Source organism: Panicum virgatum, chromosome 5K (assembly GCF_016808335.1).
Source record: "Panicum virgatum strain AP13 chromosome 5K, P.virgatum_v5, whole genome shotgun sequence".
NCBI lineage: Eukaryota > Viridiplantae > Streptophyta > Magnoliopsida > Poales > Poaceae > Panicum > Panicum virgatum.
The window spans coordinates 3,658,400-3,674,170 of record NC_053140.1 but is presented as its reverse complement, the minus strand read 5'-3'; the positions used below and the strand labels follow the sequence as shown (position 1 = coordinate 3,674,170).

The 15,771-nt window shown below is 45.9% G+C and overlaps 2 protein-coding genes and 3 non-coding genes across 6 annotated transcripts; 4 read left to right on the top strand and 1 right to left on the bottom strand.

Annotated features, from left to right (window-relative positions):
• Positions 1 to 7,461: 7,461 nt before the first annotated feature.
• LOC120705724 (myosin-11) lies at positions 7,462 to 12,227 on the top strand. Of its 2 annotated transcripts, XM_039990216.1 has the most exons (6): positions 7,462 to 7,766; positions 7,862 to 7,964; positions 8,986 to 9,059; positions 9,192 to 9,830; positions 10,268 to 10,311; positions 11,754 to 12,227. In XM_039990216.1, exons 1-5 carry the CDS (start codon positions 7,545 to 7,547, stop codon positions 10,274 to 10,276), a joined length of 1,047 nt encoding a protein of 348 aa, XP_039846150.1. In that variant the 5' UTR covers positions 7,462 to 7,544; the 3' UTR covers positions 10,277 to 10,311; positions 11,754 to 12,227. The 2 variants fall into 2 exon arrangements, with proteins under 2 accessions (XP_039846150.1, XP_039846149.1); XM_039990215.1 differs by lacking the exon at positions 10,268 to 10,311 and having other exon boundaries at positions 7,464 to 7,766.
• LOC120710920 lies at positions 10,504 to 10,608 on the top strand. The gene has a single exon (XR_005690089.1). It is a non-coding gene; the product is annotated as a small nucleolar RNA snoR103 (small nucleolar RNA).
• Positions 10,999 to 11,105, top strand: LOC120710919. The gene has a single exon (XR_005690088.1). It is a non-coding gene; the product is annotated as a small nucleolar RNA snoR103 (small nucleolar RNA).
• LOC120710918 lies at positions 11,272 to 11,379 on the top strand. Its single transcript, XR_005690087.1, has one exon. It is a non-coding gene; the product is annotated as a small nucleolar RNA snoR103 (small nucleolar RNA).
• A 304-nt stretch (positions 12,228 to 12,531) lies between the features above and the next one.
• On the bottom strand, positions 12,532 to 15,540 carry LOC120705723 (protein NDL1-like). Its single transcript, XM_039990214.1, has 11 exons — positions 15,318 to 15,540; positions 14,608 to 14,707; positions 14,410 to 14,507; positions 14,199 to 14,287; positions 14,043 to 14,103; positions 13,873 to 13,959; positions 13,687 to 13,764; positions 13,532 to 13,588; positions 13,374 to 13,429; positions 13,149 to 13,284; positions 12,532 to 13,051 (listed from the first exon to the last, which is right to left on the bottom strand). The coding sequence occupies exons 1-11, from the start codon at positions 15,375 to 15,377 to the stop codon at positions 12,830 to 12,832; spliced, it is 1,044 nt and encodes a 347-aa protein (XP_039846148.1). The 5' UTR covers positions 15,378 to 15,540; the 3' UTR covers positions 12,532 to 12,829.
• Between the last annotated feature and the right edge of the window lie 231 nt (positions 15,541 to 15,771).

Here is a 15,771-nt window from a genome sequence, read left to right as displayed (position 1 = left end):
CTTCGTCCTAAAAGAAATCTCGTCCCGAGATTTAACGGAAGTGCTAAATTGAGAGGATAGTAGGAGGTTAGGTACCTTGGTAGGTTTGTAACAACTCTGGGTATTTGGATTGAATAAATTCTTCCGTCTCCCAAGTGGCTTCTCGTTCGGAGTGATTACTAGTTTGAGTCCGAGTAACCCGAGTCTTGTGATCCACAATTTTCACCGGATGTTTTGGATAGACCAGATCGGGCTCCAGTTGCAATTTCTCTATGTCAACCACCCTTTCTGGAACACAGAGACATTTCCGGAGCTGAGAAACATGGAATATATTATGAACCGCTGATAATTGGGTAGGAAGTTCCAGGCGATACGCTACCGGCCCACATTGCTCAATGATAAGAAAAGGCCCAACGTAGCGAGGTGCAAGTTTTCCTTTTATGCCGAATCGCTGAACCCCTTTCATTGGAGAGACCCGCAGGTAAACATAATCTCTCGCTTGAAATAGGACAGATCGACGTTTCTTATCCGCGTAACTCTTTTGTCGGGATTTCGCAATCTTTAAATTTTCATGAATAACCCAGACTTGTTCTTCAGCTTCGCAAACAATATCGGGTCCGAAAAAGTTCCTTTCTCTGGCTTCTGACCAGTTCAATGGGGTCCTACACCTTCGCCCATATAATGCCTCAAAAGGAGCCATTTTGATGCTCTCCTGATAACTATTTGTTGTGGGGGTTCTAGGGGTACCCACAGCCGGGTGGCGGAACGCACCCGCCTATTCCCAGTGAGGGAGTACTCGGGGAAGTACTAGGCGATGGGGCTGGATCTACGCTGAGACAAGGACTCAAGAACACACGATTTAGAGTGGTTCGGGCCGCCGGAGCGTAATACCCTACGTCCACTGGGAGATGTATTGTTCTTGGTGGTGTGTATGAACCTATCCTCTGCTGGCCTTGGCTCTTGCCCAGCCTGAGGTTTTCTAGCGGCGCCCCCTCCTTTTATAGATCAAGGGGGAGCGGATACATAGAACGTTGATGGCCCGACAGGTGGGCCCAACGTGACTGTGGCTACAGTGGTAGCGAATCTTTCCTCCGATATGCGTACTGCTGCTCCTCTGACTCAGGGGGGTCTTCTCTTGTCCCGTCAGCGAGGCGCCCGTTGGAGTAGCGTAGCTTGCGGCGTGGCCTGCTGAGGCTATTATGTAGCGTCATAATGGGCGAAGCCGAGCCGTCGTATCCATCTGTTACGGCAGGCTGGCAGATGCGGTATGGGCGGCGCCAGCGGCTCCACTGCCTTGGTAATACGCGATCAATAGTGTCCCCTGGTCAATGAAACGCCTCAGCTTCTGCCATATCAATGCAGACGTCCACCTACCGCAATGAATGCAATGGCGGGTGAACGTTAGTATGGAAACCCAAACGGCCATATCTTGCAGACACGTGGCGTCTCCAGACCACCCCGACATGGGGTGCCGATTTCTTCCCTTAGTGAGGGGTCTGGTTACTATACAGGGGTCCGGGACCCCATGAGGGGTCCGGGACCCTTGTAAGGATCACCGGGGTGTCCGACCCTAGAGGGGGAGGGGGTGAATAGGGTCGCTAATCGCTTTTCTATCCTAGGGCTCAATCTAATTGCTTAAGATAAACCTAACACGTCCTACACATGCTAGTTATGACTAAGGTTTATCTATGCTACCCTCTACTTACCCCAAAAGACTTGCCACCTATAGCCAATCGTAATCAAACTAACTAGGAAAGTAAAGGTAAGCAAGAAAGAGTAAATGCGGAAACGTAATGCGGTAAGTAAAGCGGTAAGGGAGAGGATATGCAAACTCCCGTGAAGACACCAAGACACACGATTTAACGTGGTTCGGTTAGGACACCAAAGTCCCTCCCTACGTCCACGGCCACTTGCTCACAAAGAACAAGTGTGATACCGAGTCTCTTCGCTTGATCACCGTCTTGCCACGCCTCCAAGGCTCCCGACAAGCAAAGGCTAAGTGACACCAAGTCACAAAGACGAGGTCACCGCCACCGTCTATCTCGAAGCGTCACCACGGCACCGTCTTCACTATCTTGGAGCTTTAACACCAAGTAGGGGCCTCCTTCCCCGCACAAAGTGTCGTTGCCACTCCACACCAAGTCGGAGGGTCACACGACGAGTACAAGTGTTTGCTTGCCGCAGCAAGACTTCTCTCAAGGGAGCTCTCGCAAGAACTAATCCCTAATCAAGCACTAAGCACTCTAACAAGTGTGCTTAAGCCTATATGATGTACAATGAAGCTCTATGGTGGTTGGAGATGATCTTTAGCTCTAGTATACTTCTTTGAACTCCAGCACACTCAAATGGTGCGGCCTTGGGGGTATATATAGGCAGCACAAGCAAATATAGCCGTTGGGGAAAAGCTGCCAGAAATGTGCTTAACACCGGTTAATCCGATGCTCCCCAAATTGCCATCGTCGGTTTAACCGGTGATACTAAACTGCCCACTGAAAACTAGCCGTTACGTGTACGGGCAATCAACCGACGCAATCGACCGGTGTATGTAATGTTAGCGTCGGTTTAACCGGTGAGTGCAACTGTCCTCTGATCCTTGAAAAACAAACTCTCTGGACAACTGCACCGACGCCATTAACCGGTGCATCATCGGTTCATCCGATGTATGCATTTTTCTTGGTCTGCTTCTGCCATTGCACCGACGTATTCAAACTTCCTATCGTCGGTTCATCCGGTGCCAAACCCTAGCCCGCAGGCCATCTCTGTCATTGCACCGATGAGTACATTTTGCCTTACGTCGGTTTAACCGGTGATACTAAAACTCCCAGACGTGCTCAAGTCAATGCACCGACGTGTGTAATTTGCTTGGCGTCGGTTCAACCGGTGACTTGATTTCTTTTAGGTTTCAGGGCGCTGCCCTGAGACCCGCGAGGGGCGGCTCCCCCTCGACCCCCGTCCGCTAACCGGGTAGCGGAACCCCCGTAGGGGCGGCCCTTCGGGCCTAGCTTCGCCTCTCTTCTCTTTGTCATTACTTGAACCTAAAAGCCTGAGTATATCATCTAAGCAAACACATTAGTTCAAGTGTTGCGTGTGTCATCAATCGCCAAAACATTATATTGAAATATGGCATGAGAGGCCATTTTCGCTACAACCCTGCGGGGGTCCGGTTTCCTTCGGAGGTCCGGAGCCCCGGCTGCTCGCGCACGAGTTCCTGCCTCTTCCGGGACACGTGGTGTCTCCGGACCCTTCCCAACTGTGGAACGGTCCGGGCCGTTGCTGGAAGAACAGGACTCCGGACCGCAAGGGTCCGGCTGTTTGGATGTAGTTAAGGATAACTACAAAATCCTTGCCTAGACACAGCAAGAGGGGGTACCCCAGTCCTGGGGTACCGACACTATTGTTATAAGCAAACTCGGCTAAGGGTAGACATTCATCCCATTTCTGACTATAGGTGAGCGCACACGCTCTGAGCATATCCTCCAGAATTTGATTTATTCTCTCGGTCTGGCCATCTGTCTGAGGATGATAGGCTGAACTGCGGATCAGTTGTATACCAAGAGCGGCGTGAAAGTGTTCCCAGAACCGGGCACTGAATTGAGTACCCCGGTCCGAAATGATTGTCTTTGGAACCCCGTGGAGACTCACAATACGGTCCATATACAATTGGGCATATTGTTTTGCCGTATGTGTTGTCTTTACCGGCAGAAAATGTGCCGACTTGGTGAGACGATCCACAATAACCCATATTGAATCATAACCCTTGGAAGTTTTGGGTAAGTCAACAATAAAATCCATACTAATATCCTCCCACTTCCAGGATGGAATACTCAAGGGTTGTAAAAGGGCGGCTGATCTCAAATGACTCGCTTTAACCCTCTGACAAGTGTCGCACTCCGACACATATCTGGTGATTCCCCGCTTCATCCTTGTCCACCAGAAGCGCTGCTTCAAATCTTGGTACATTTTATTACTACCTGGGTGGATTGAATACCTCGAGAGATGAGCTTCATCAAAAATTCGCTTCCATAGCTCTAAATATTTAGGTATGACCAGGCGATTATCAAACCACAAAACACCCTCACTATCCTGGTGAAAACATGCAGCCCTATGGTCATTTTCCATAAGCCTTTGTTTGATCTTCTCCATGCCTGCATTATTTTTCTGTGCATCAACAATCTGATCTCGTAGCGTAGGTGTGAGGGTAATGTTGGCAAGTGTACCCTCAGCTACCATAGCCAGATTCAACTTCTCCATCCTTGGCATAGAGTTGCATGCATAGGTGTTGTTGAGATGCAGTTGCAACTTGCCTTTCTGCTCAATGCATCTGCTACAACATTGGCCTTACCCGGGTGATAATGAATCTCTAGATCATAATCCTTAATTAGCTCTAACCACTGTCTCTGGCGCAAATTTAGCTCGCTCTGGGAGAAGATATACTTGAGACTCTTATGGTCTGAGTATATATGAACAGGGTTGCCCAGAAGATAATGGCGCCAGATTTTTAATGCATGCACCACTGCTGCCAATTCCAGATCATGCGTGGCATAATTCTCCTCATGCCGCCTGAGGGCTCTGGAAGCATAAGCAATTACCCTCTGGTCTTACATAAGTACGCAGTCGATGTTCATACCTGTTACATTTAATACATATCAAGGGCCGAATAATAGCCGACTAGATTAAACAGGGGTGAGGGCACAGTGGGGACTCGTACATGATGCATCACAATATACATCAAAGGGCCGAGTGATATCCGGCTGAGCCAGAACAGGGGCAGACGTCAGAAGCTTTCTCAAAGTCTGAAAAGCATCACATTTGTCGTCCCAAACAAATTTCACCCCTTTCTTAAGCAATTCTGTCATGGGCCTATTAATTTTGGAGAAGTCCGGTACAAACCGGCGATAATATCCTGCTAGTCCAAGAAAACTTCGAATTTCCGGAACTGTCTCAGGGGTCTTCCAATCTAGCACATCTCGGATTTTGGTGGGGTCGACAGAAATACCGTCCTCCGAGATGACATGGCCTAGAAATTGCACCTTTTTGAGCCAAAATTCGCACTTGCTGAATTTGGCGTATAACTTGTGCTCCCTGAGACGCTGAAGGACAATGCGAAGATGCTTTGCATGCTCTTCTTCGTTCTTGGAAAATATAAAAATATCGTTGATGAAAACCACGACAAACTTATCCAACTCGGACATAAATACTGAGTTCATAAGATACATAAAATGTGCCGGGGCATTTGTTAACCCAAAGGACATCACCAGATATTCATAAAGTCCATATCTGGTAGAGAAAACCGTCTTAGGAATATCTTCGGCTCGGATTAGAAATAACCAATACCCAAATAAAATTCCTAACTAATTGCACCAACAACTACCTAATTGACCCTCTCAGCCACTGCCCCACCGGTCAGACCGGTACCCCACACCGGTCAGGCCGGTACTTCTTAACCTAGCCACGCTACCGGTCAGACCGGTCCATCCGACCGGTCAGACCGGTCCTGCTCAGACCAAAAGTTGGAATCCATGGTGCGGCGAAAATCGCCCACCACTTCTAAAACCCTTCCAGACACTGGTTCCTAGATACATTTGGACATTTTTGACTAGAGGAAAATATCTAAAACCATCTAGAAAAGGAGATCGAACCATCCCTAGCTAAAATACCTTGGATGACCTTTTCCCCCGCGAAGAACTTGGATCCTCAGCTCCCCAGGGAGGGAATCACTAAGAGGAAGCTCCCCCACACCGGTTTGATCCTTCCTTGGCCTTGGGAATCAAAGGAACGGAAGGATTTGGGGAGTTTAGAGCTTGGGGCGGGATGAGCTCGGGGAGAGTGAGGGAGAGAGCTGGTGATGATAAGTGAGTTGTTGGAAGAGAGAGAAGAGTCAGAAAAATGATGTGGGGCCCAAAATAGCTGAAACCGGTTTAACCGGTCAGACCGGTTGCCCCGACCGGTCAGACCGGTCTGGCCCAGATTGTCAAGAATATTTTGGTTTAGTGATTTGTCGCGTGGGTTTTGGAACTAATGGCCGTGATTAATTTAAGTACAGAGGATTAACACATGAGGTGTTACATTAAGCCAGTGGAGGACATTGTTTTCAGGGCCCGACTAGTGGCACTTGTAGATGTTGCTACTAAAACTGATTCAGTGCGTATTGGGGATGCACCTCGACAGCAATGGAAGCCCCCACCAGTGGGTACATGGAGATTAATATCGATGGTGCCTTCTGGGAACAGGAGAAGAAGGGTGCGTGGGGATTTGTTGTGCGTGATGATCGGGGTCAGGTTGCATTGGCAGGCTCAGGTTCTCTAGGATTAGTGTGTGATGCTTTAACTACTGAAACGCATGGCTGCATTGCTGCTCTTCAAGCTGCTGCAGACTGGGGGCTTCAAAGCTTGATCCTAGAATCTGATTCAAAGATTTTGGTCAAGGCGCTGCAAACTAACGAGTATGACCGGGCGCGAGAAGGGATGCTCTTCCGCGAAGCCAAGTTTATCATGGCGATGAACTTCAGTTCTGCAACCGTGATTCACACTAAACGTTCTTGTAATAGTTTGGCTCACTCTCTTGCTCGGATTGGACGTAGTAGGGACCCGAATGATCCTGCTGTTTGGGCACATCCCCTCCCTGATTTTGTAAAAGATTTGTTGGGTCGCGATCTCATTGATCCCAGGATAAATTAATAAAGTAATTGGAAGTTTAAAAAAAAAGCAATAAGGCGCTTGAGCTAGTTTTGTAGGACCCTAAAAGCAATAAGGACAATCCAAACCATGAAACTACATTGTAGTAGTACATATTAAACGATAACTTTGTGGCCACAAAACAAATTTCATCAATGATTTTTTTTCTCCTCTCTCCTCCAATCTTTTTCCTCCCCGCTCTTTAATTTAAACTCTTTAATTATACCTTGGTATTTGTGATATCCACCTAATGTTTTTCATGCGGTATATTAAACTTTGTTCTTTTGTAGAATACCATTTCTTATATAAGATCCAGTTTCTTGATATTTTCCTCACTCTCCTTTTTCATGCAGTATATTTCACTATTTTTCAGCCATAACATTTGGACTCACTACATCCTCCCTCGCTCCATCTTGACTTTGCTTGAGCCACGAAGTGCACTGATGACAAATATTTGTACAGTCACCATGCCCCAGTGTAAAGATGCGACTCAATTTCCGTGCTGCCACCTCATCTGAATAGTCGATTTTTTCAGCGCAGTGCAGAAGGCCAATACATGACTTTTTTGTGACATGAGAGTTATTGGATTCGTCTATTTTTAACAACATAAAAAAGTTATAGCAGAGTTATTACACATTAAAATCTTGCCTGAATAAAATGAAATGATCGACCGAGCGAGTATGCAAACTTTGCATGGAGAGATTTCAAAAGCTTATGAACCTGGCAGTCCGGGCCCCCAAACGAAGCCGGCTCCAACGGTCAAATTTTCCTCCACGCCAACACAACTCCCCCCAGCCAGGCCCCGGTTGGGCCTCACACGGGCAAAAGAAACCAAAACCACCCAAACTGTCATCCCATTCTGGCCTTCTCCTCTCTCCCGATTCGAATTCAATGGCCAAAGGCGGCGGCGGCGCCTCGCCGGCGCCCCCTCGGGGCCAGGTCTACCTTCCCGAGTGGCGCCGCCTGTACGACCGCCTGCTCAAGATGCTGCGCGAGGAGCACGCGCTGGCCGAGGAGCTCTCCGTCGAGCGCGCGCACCTCGCCGCCGAGCTCGAGCTCCAGCGCATCGGCCGCCGCGAGCGCGAGGAGATCTTCCAGGCCCGCATCCAGCAGGTAGGAGGCGACCGCCCCTGGGGTTCTTCTTGTTCTTCCGCTCTCCGAGGCCGCTGACGCTTGCTAGGGTTTTCGCTTTCTTCCTCTCTTTACAGATCTGGAGGGACGAGGAGCGCTGGAGGAGGGTCGAGAAGGCCGAGAGGGCGGTGCTCATCGGGGGAAAGGATCTGGAGAGTAGCTGCTACCAGAAGCTCGTAGGTAAGGAGAGGCCCCAAGTACCTTTGGCTCTAGCCTCGTCTGTTCGTGTAAGGTTTTCGTTATCTCGAGGGTTATTCCATCTTCATAGTGGTGCTCGTTGCTGGGTTGTCAAGATTACCTTTTTCTGCTACCGGTGGACCATGCCTCGTCGCATCCAGTGCCCCCGTCTAGTGAAACATGCCTTTTTCTTGTTTAATTTTGGCGTAGTAATGCAAAACCCCACTTTTTCTTTGGGGGTTCCAGACTTACAGTTCCTGCTTGCTCTTTGTAATTAGGGTTTCCTTTTGTAATAACAAAGTTGACGCCTTTCTGTGTGTGATTGCACTCCCACGAATCCATGGTACTTCCAACTTCATTCTTCTGCTTTCCATGACCATTCGCTATCACCTACCCTTCTTGAACCTGCTTCTGCTGCTTTGAGAATGCGAACGCTTGACTTTTTTTTTCTGTGCATATAGAGTGCCTTAGCACTGTGTTATTAAAACACTGTCATAGGTTATATCTTTGTTCGGTATTACTGGTTCAGTGTTTTCCGAAGATTACCCCTGCATTATGCTGGAAGTGTCGCACCTTGTATGCAAATCACATCTCCATGTTGCAGTCTGAAATTCTAGTTGTTGCTGCACAGTACGCCTGGTGTATTATCTTACTTGCGGATCTTAAAGCAGCAGAGATGACAATAAAACAGCATATTTATCAAGAATCTTGAATGCTGGTTATTTTGCCCACCTAAATTGGCTTTACAATTGTGCCGTTTAAGTTTTCACATTGTTTGAAAGGTTTGCAGTTTCTTTTGAAACTAGAGTTTATATTTGTTGACATTGGACATACTGTGTTTTGCTTTCCATCTCAAACAACATTTAGTCTATCTCCTTTTCTTTTTTGCAAAACCATTCACTCCTCTTGAAGGTGAAGCCATTTTTATTCTGTGTTAAATAAATGCATATAAATTTTGGAAAGGAATGCATTCTCTATGTATTTGTGTTACTGCTGATATTGTTCCCTTGTGTGCTCAAACCAGAGCTCGCAGATAGTGATGCTGAGGATTTCAGAAGTTGCATTGCTAGTTTGACAGCTGAAAATTCTGAACTCAAGGTGATTACTGAAACATGAGTAGGCTGTATGCATGAGTTGACTGGACCTTTGTGGATGTCATAACTCGTAAGTATGTAGTCCGGCTTGTGCATCTCACTGATCTTTTATCTCTGTGCTTCTCTCTTATATCAGGCAAAACTGAAGGAGGTTGAAAGTCAGGCGAAGCTTAATGAAAACAGTGCGGATCATCAGCAAAGTGGAAAAGATCTGAGGCAAGAGTTAAGGAAACTAAAGCAAGCTTACAAGACTCTGAGCTCAGAGAAGGACAAGCAAATTTCATCATTAAGGGCAGAAAAGGATTTTGTGTGGAACCAGTTTAAGACCATGGAGCAGGATTACATCGTGACCATTAAGAGCAAGAACATAGAGGCAAAGCAAGCTACTGAAGCAGCACAAAAGCTTCAGAAGAATGTAGATGAACTGCGAGTGGCAGCCCAAAAGAAGGATGATGAAATCGACAGACTGCAAGCTGAGGTGACCAGTGCCAAAGAGAAGATGCTGCTTCTTGAGGATGAGCTAAAACAAATGCATTCCTTGGTCAAGGATAAAGATGTCGAAACCAGTAAAAATCAAGATCATCAATCTGAGACTAGTCGAAAGTCGAAGAAGGATATTAACAAGACAAACGGAAAATCTAAGTCTGAAGGCCCTGTTTCAAAGGAAAAAACAAGAACATCACAGGTCACGCCAGACAAGGTAGAAGTGAAGACTTCCAGAACTCGTGCTTCTGACACTAGTCAAAAACGCAAGCGTGGCTCTTCTGTATCATGTGTAAGTATTCCATTTAAGCATTTACATGTATACACTAGGCTTATTTTTGGTATCGATATATCTATCATAGTAAATGGACATTGTTGGTAAACCAGATCTTTTTTGATAATGTGCATTGAGAAATGTATTACAGTGCTTGTATTTGCCTATAATTTATCTAAAAGATTCTTAGTATGCTTTATGCATGAGTTGTGCTATGCATGGGTTGTACCTTGCTGTAAGTATAAAATAGCGAGTAAAATGAGGAATTAGTTTGGTTTCTATGATCCATATAACATATGCTTTCATCAGAAGTGAGATTCTGAACTGAAAGTGCTAAAATCGAATGAGTATGCATTTGCTGACCAATTTATCTCTATCTTCTAAAATTATATCCTGCAAATAGTAAATAAGTACCTCTTGTTGCTCTTAACTTGTAATCTCCTAATTCTTGGCAGGCCACATGAGTCGCTTCTTTCTGTAAATATGGACAAAGAATAAGGTTGATGGAATTCTGATATGTTTCTTCATTCTTGATTATCAGCCTTAACAGCAGTTGCAAACGTACTTGTTACCTCATACTGCTGTTACAGTTGTATCTGCAGAAACCAACATATCAGCTGAGTAAAAATGTCAAAATTCATATGGTTTATACTTTATACTCCTAAGTTACACTGTCCTAATTCATGGTAGGCAGCATAATTTACGTCCTGCTGTAAATATGGACAAACAATAAAGTTGGTAATAAAGGTGAGCACTATATGAGTCGTAGATGCTCATAAAGGATCATCACACATACACTAAGGGTTCTAGAAGCATGGATATGATAGAACATGTTAATTACAGTTCATCACCTTTAGTGGTTCGTTTAGCAGTTAATATGCACAGATAGTACTCCATAGTAATGGTGAGCGGATATTCCATTTCTCCAGCAATGCCAATGCCGTGCACTGCATGAATCTCTCATTGAACAAACTTATGGAGCTATGTTTGTTATTCTTTTAGTTTTGATCATTGCTGCAGACTAAATCATTGCTGCTGATATAAATTCGCTGATATTTGTTGGTACCAACAATTAAGAAGAAACTTTTTCTTTGACTTTCTAGATAAAAAATAAACTGTGCAAGCTTCTGATAAAAAAGTGCCATTCTCGTGAATTGTAATATGCAATGTCCTAATTCTTGGTAGTCCGCATGAGTTGCGTCCTGCTGTAAATATGGACAAACAATATATTTGATGGAATTTAGATGAGCATTACGTGAGTCTTGGATGCTCATAAAGGACCATCACACACACACAGCCCTTATTGCTGCTGAAACTAAATTCGCTGCTGTTTTTTTACCAACAATTAGGAAGGAACATTTTCTGTGATTTGCAAAAAAAAAACACACAAGCTTCTGATAAATAAAAATGTGCCATTCTCGTGAGATTTGTAATATCCAATGTCCTAATTCTTGGTAGTCTGCATGAGTTGCCTACTGCTGTAAATATGGACAAACAATATATTTGATGGAATTTTAGGTGAGCATTATGTGAGTCGTAGATGCTCATAAAGGACCATCACACATACACTTGGGACTAGAAGTTAGGATATGGTAGAACTTGCTGGCTGCGTTTATCACCTGAAGTTTTGTCGTAGTTCTGAATTCTTATGGAAGGAACTGTCAAATAGTTTCCTGGTAGTTTTCTCATTTATAATGTTGTGAACTGAACCAGTGTTAGTATTTGAGATCTGTCATGACATGTGCAATCCCTTGCAAAGAGCTATTTTTGCATTTTCTTAAATTGTCAATATACTCTTGATGGACCTTGTACTTTGGTATTTTATGCTTTTGATTTCCTCTGTTCATGTAGCCTTGATTTCAGGTGCTCAAATTGTGGCACATTTGAGCACTGCCTTTCTCATAAAGTATGGTGCTGAGAGTATGTTGTCACCACATGCAGGGTTCCCAGCGATGCTCCACAAGGCCGCTGCAAGTTAAAGCTGCTGTGTCCCCCATGCTCCTCCCGCCCAGTTTTACGGTTCCAAGACTGAAGACCCCAACCCCTGGCCGCCATAATCTTATGTGCTGACATTTGGAATTGCTGATACACACCCTGATATGATAGTATTTAGGTGAGGTTAAGCTTATCAGTTGCTGCTCACGGGCCTGGCTATGTTGTGAGGCAGAATGATATGGATGATGGACCGTGTTGTAGCATATTTCTTCTCTCGTCTCCTTGTTAGGGTGCTTTTTAGGGTGCTGTGCTATAATGGTGGGTTTCCTTGTTTATGTAAGCTTATCACTTGCTGTTCGCATGCTGGCTTTAACTTGAAGCCAAAATTATTGGATGGTCAGGGATGTTTGTAAACAGTTCCGATCCATCTTATGATTGTGTTTCCAATGAATGGATGATCGATTGTGTTATTTGTGCCAAGTCATGATGTTATGTGTCATAGCCCCTGTGGTAGGGCCTAAAAATCAGATTGGTCTTGGTTGGTTCCTGAGAGCTTATAGAGTTGCTCCATGTTTGTACCACCGTTAGCCTTTTGTTCTACTGTACTCCGTCTGTGAATGACTGAATGGACGCTGAACAGTGTCTACTTGAGTTAATAGTTGCATGAGTTTTACATAAGTTAGTTAAAATCGTAGTTGTTTTTTGGCGTTTGGACATGGATTGAAGCTCTAGCCGCCGTATGTTTCCACCCGTGCTGGTGTTCTCTAGAGTTGATGCGAGAATCTGAGTGGAATTCAGCTTTTCCATTTATATTTCTGTATGAAACGATATCGTGAGATATACATGTGTACTGACTACAAACATATGAACAAACAGCCATCTGCCATTCTGCCCTCCCCTACAATACTACAACCTCCCCGCATCAACAAAAACTGCCTTCAGCCTGTAGAATTTTCTTCGCGTACCACCAGGCGCCGAAAGGCATCAAAACTTGTGGTTGCAAAACTCAGCCCAAGCAGTCTTCACTTTCATGAGCTGTGGTTGTCACTTGTCAGGCCATGGCCATCCATGATCCGCCCATGCTAAACGTTCAGTGAGATCCGCGTCTTGATTGGCTTCAGCTTTACCCCCATGCTCTCAGGTGACAGAAGTTCAGGGGATATGCAGAACGGGTTCAGTGTACTCCGGGGGCTAGTTTCCTGCTGTGGAGGTCTGTAAAGCCCGTATCCCATAAGGAAGTATTCCATAGGAATGAGCATCGCATGGGGCTGCTCTTCGGTCACCAGTGAACCACAAGCCTGAACCTGCATAATTTTCACCACAAAAGACTCCTCAGCATCCACTTTAGTCCTCTTGTAGAGTGGTGAACTTGTAACGTCAAATTGTTGAACTGTATGTTACCTCGACTAGAGCGCAGTATCTCTGGTCTAGTTTTGTGGTCATGTGGACTGAGTCGGCATGGAATTGTGAGTTTTCTCCCACAAAAATTAGCGTCCGGCACTGAAGCTTCATCAACGATTCCGTTAAGTCATGCCGCCTGATGAACAGGGTAGTTTAATTTAGTACGGCGAGATCCCATTTCTTTGTCTGTTCAGGTCATGCACAACAAAAATATATTCCAGTTACCTGTTAATTGCTTGAAGGAACCGCCAGACATTAGCTCCCTGCCTTTCATCAAGTAACTGCACAAAGACATTAAAATGGTTTCAGTTTATGTTCAAATATTAGATGTAATGGTCATCTCATTTTTACAAAACTAGAGAATAAAGGATGTAGTTACTAACAGTTCTGCAGGCTTGGACAATATCTGATTCAGGATCTTGACCGTTGCCACGAACTTCCTGCAGAAAGCATCAGAAAAGCAGCACTGAGTGAATCTGCATAATTACATGTATGGACGAAAAGGGGGGAAAAAAAGCTGATGGGGGACCAAAAGTACCATGCTGAAATAACGCTGAAGCAAGCTTTCCTTGACTAAGCCACGTGTCCCATAATAATAAAGCAAGTTTAATAATACCTGGCACATGAGATTCTGGTGTTAATACCTAAATGCTCCACATAGGAATGAATAATTGACAGGACATAATGCATTATAAATAATTGAAACAAAGGTGTCGGTTATAACCTTATTATACAACCACTCGCTCCATGAAGGGGCTTTGCATAGAGGTGAAACCAACATGAGGCCAAGAACCCTCTCCCGATACTTTGTCTGTGATAGTGTATACAAACATTCTTAGCAAGCACTCAACAGGAAGACAATCCAAAACCTAGTCATCCCATGGTCACACTTACCGCAAAGAGGGTGAGAACATAGGCACCAGCGGTGACACCCAAGCACATTACAGCACCTAAACTGCATGGGCAAACCAAGATTACAACATCAGGGGGCCACCTCTAGGGAGCACCAAAGTAACAAGACATAATTCAGCAAATGCAATGATAAAATACCTAAAAAAATCAAGGACATCGGCGACCTGGTCTGCAAGGTCATCGACAGATGGCACGGGCACATCAGATGAAATCGGAGCCGCTCCTAACTGCAGTACTTAACATACACCATTAAAAACAACCATGTAAGAACCTGAGCTAACATGCGAAGAATTGGTAAGTGGTTGGCCGTGCAAATCAATCAATGCAGCATAAAACCATCATAACAGACCTCGTGTCCTTGAGGGGTGATGTGGTAGACACAGAAATTGTGAAGCAACAGCGACGCAGCCTCTGGACAGAAGAACAATCCTTGGAAGCAAGACATGTCTACCAAACAGGAACAATTTCCCCAAATGTGAGCTGCTTATCTACGGCAAAGCTTGACATCTTTACCAAGAAATATAACAAAGATGGTAAAGGCACTCACGATTCAAGGCTACATCTGGATAAGTTATGAGCGCGGGCTTGTCTTCGTCTCCATATACAGAAACCGAAAGAGGGCCATGTCTCGTTCTTACTCGATGTTCCTGAGGAGAGCACAAGCCACAGGCACGCATTTAGCACCATCAGAATTCAGAACCCAACAGAGAAACAATATATTCAGATATACTCTGAATTGCCATATTAATAGATTCCATTTCCCGATTGATCAATCAATTTTTCCCTAGCTGCTGACTATTCCCATTCCTCAAACTGCACACGGGATTATTGCCGCATAGGAAGGGTAGGAGTTGGTTGCATTAACAATAAACAATTCAAGTCCCTGCCACCTAATTACTCGCTGAACCTGCCCTTGAGCAGCATTACAGCCACACGCGGTTGGGGGTTCTGTTCTCTCGATGGCACCCACATCACAGCACAAATTGCAAGCAGTAGACATAAGAAAATTTTCACACACATACAGACATACCCTCCCATTCACAAGCATTGCAGCTAATGGAGGACGGGGGGGAAGGGGAGCGTAAATTTCTAAGAGCAAGCAAACAACCCCCTACCAAACCACCCGCAAGAGCTACTAGTCGAGAAGGAGAGCAAGCACAAACCCCGCGGCAACGAATCAAACCCTCCCCACACGAATGCGCCCAGCCCAACCGAGTGGAGGAACCCAGGAGAAGCGGGAGGAACCCGAGCACGGACCTTGCCGCCGAAGAAGATCCGCTCGACGTCGATCGACACCGAGCCGCTGGAGTCCCCCATGGGGCACCCGCCTCCCTTAACCCTCCTCTAGAAGCTCCTCCTCCTCCTGCTGCGCCACCAACCTCCACCGCTTCCGAGCCCCTCCCCCTCCCTCCTCTCTCTCTCTCTCTCTCTCTCTCTCTCTCTCCTCCGCTGGCTCGGCTCGGCTTGGCTGGCTTCCCCTAAATCCTTCGCGTATATTTCGTGCGCGCATATATACGCGGAGGCGACCGCCCAGAATAAGCCCCCCCCCCCCCCCCCCCAAACCCCCCACCGACGGCGCCGGTCAGCTCACCGCCCGCGGTGACCGACCCAGCGGCGCCAGAGACGAAAAAAATATAAACTGGAGCGGCTGGGGGGATCCCACACGTTTGTTTCCCCCACCCCTGTTTTGGGGGCCCCACCTGTCATTGAC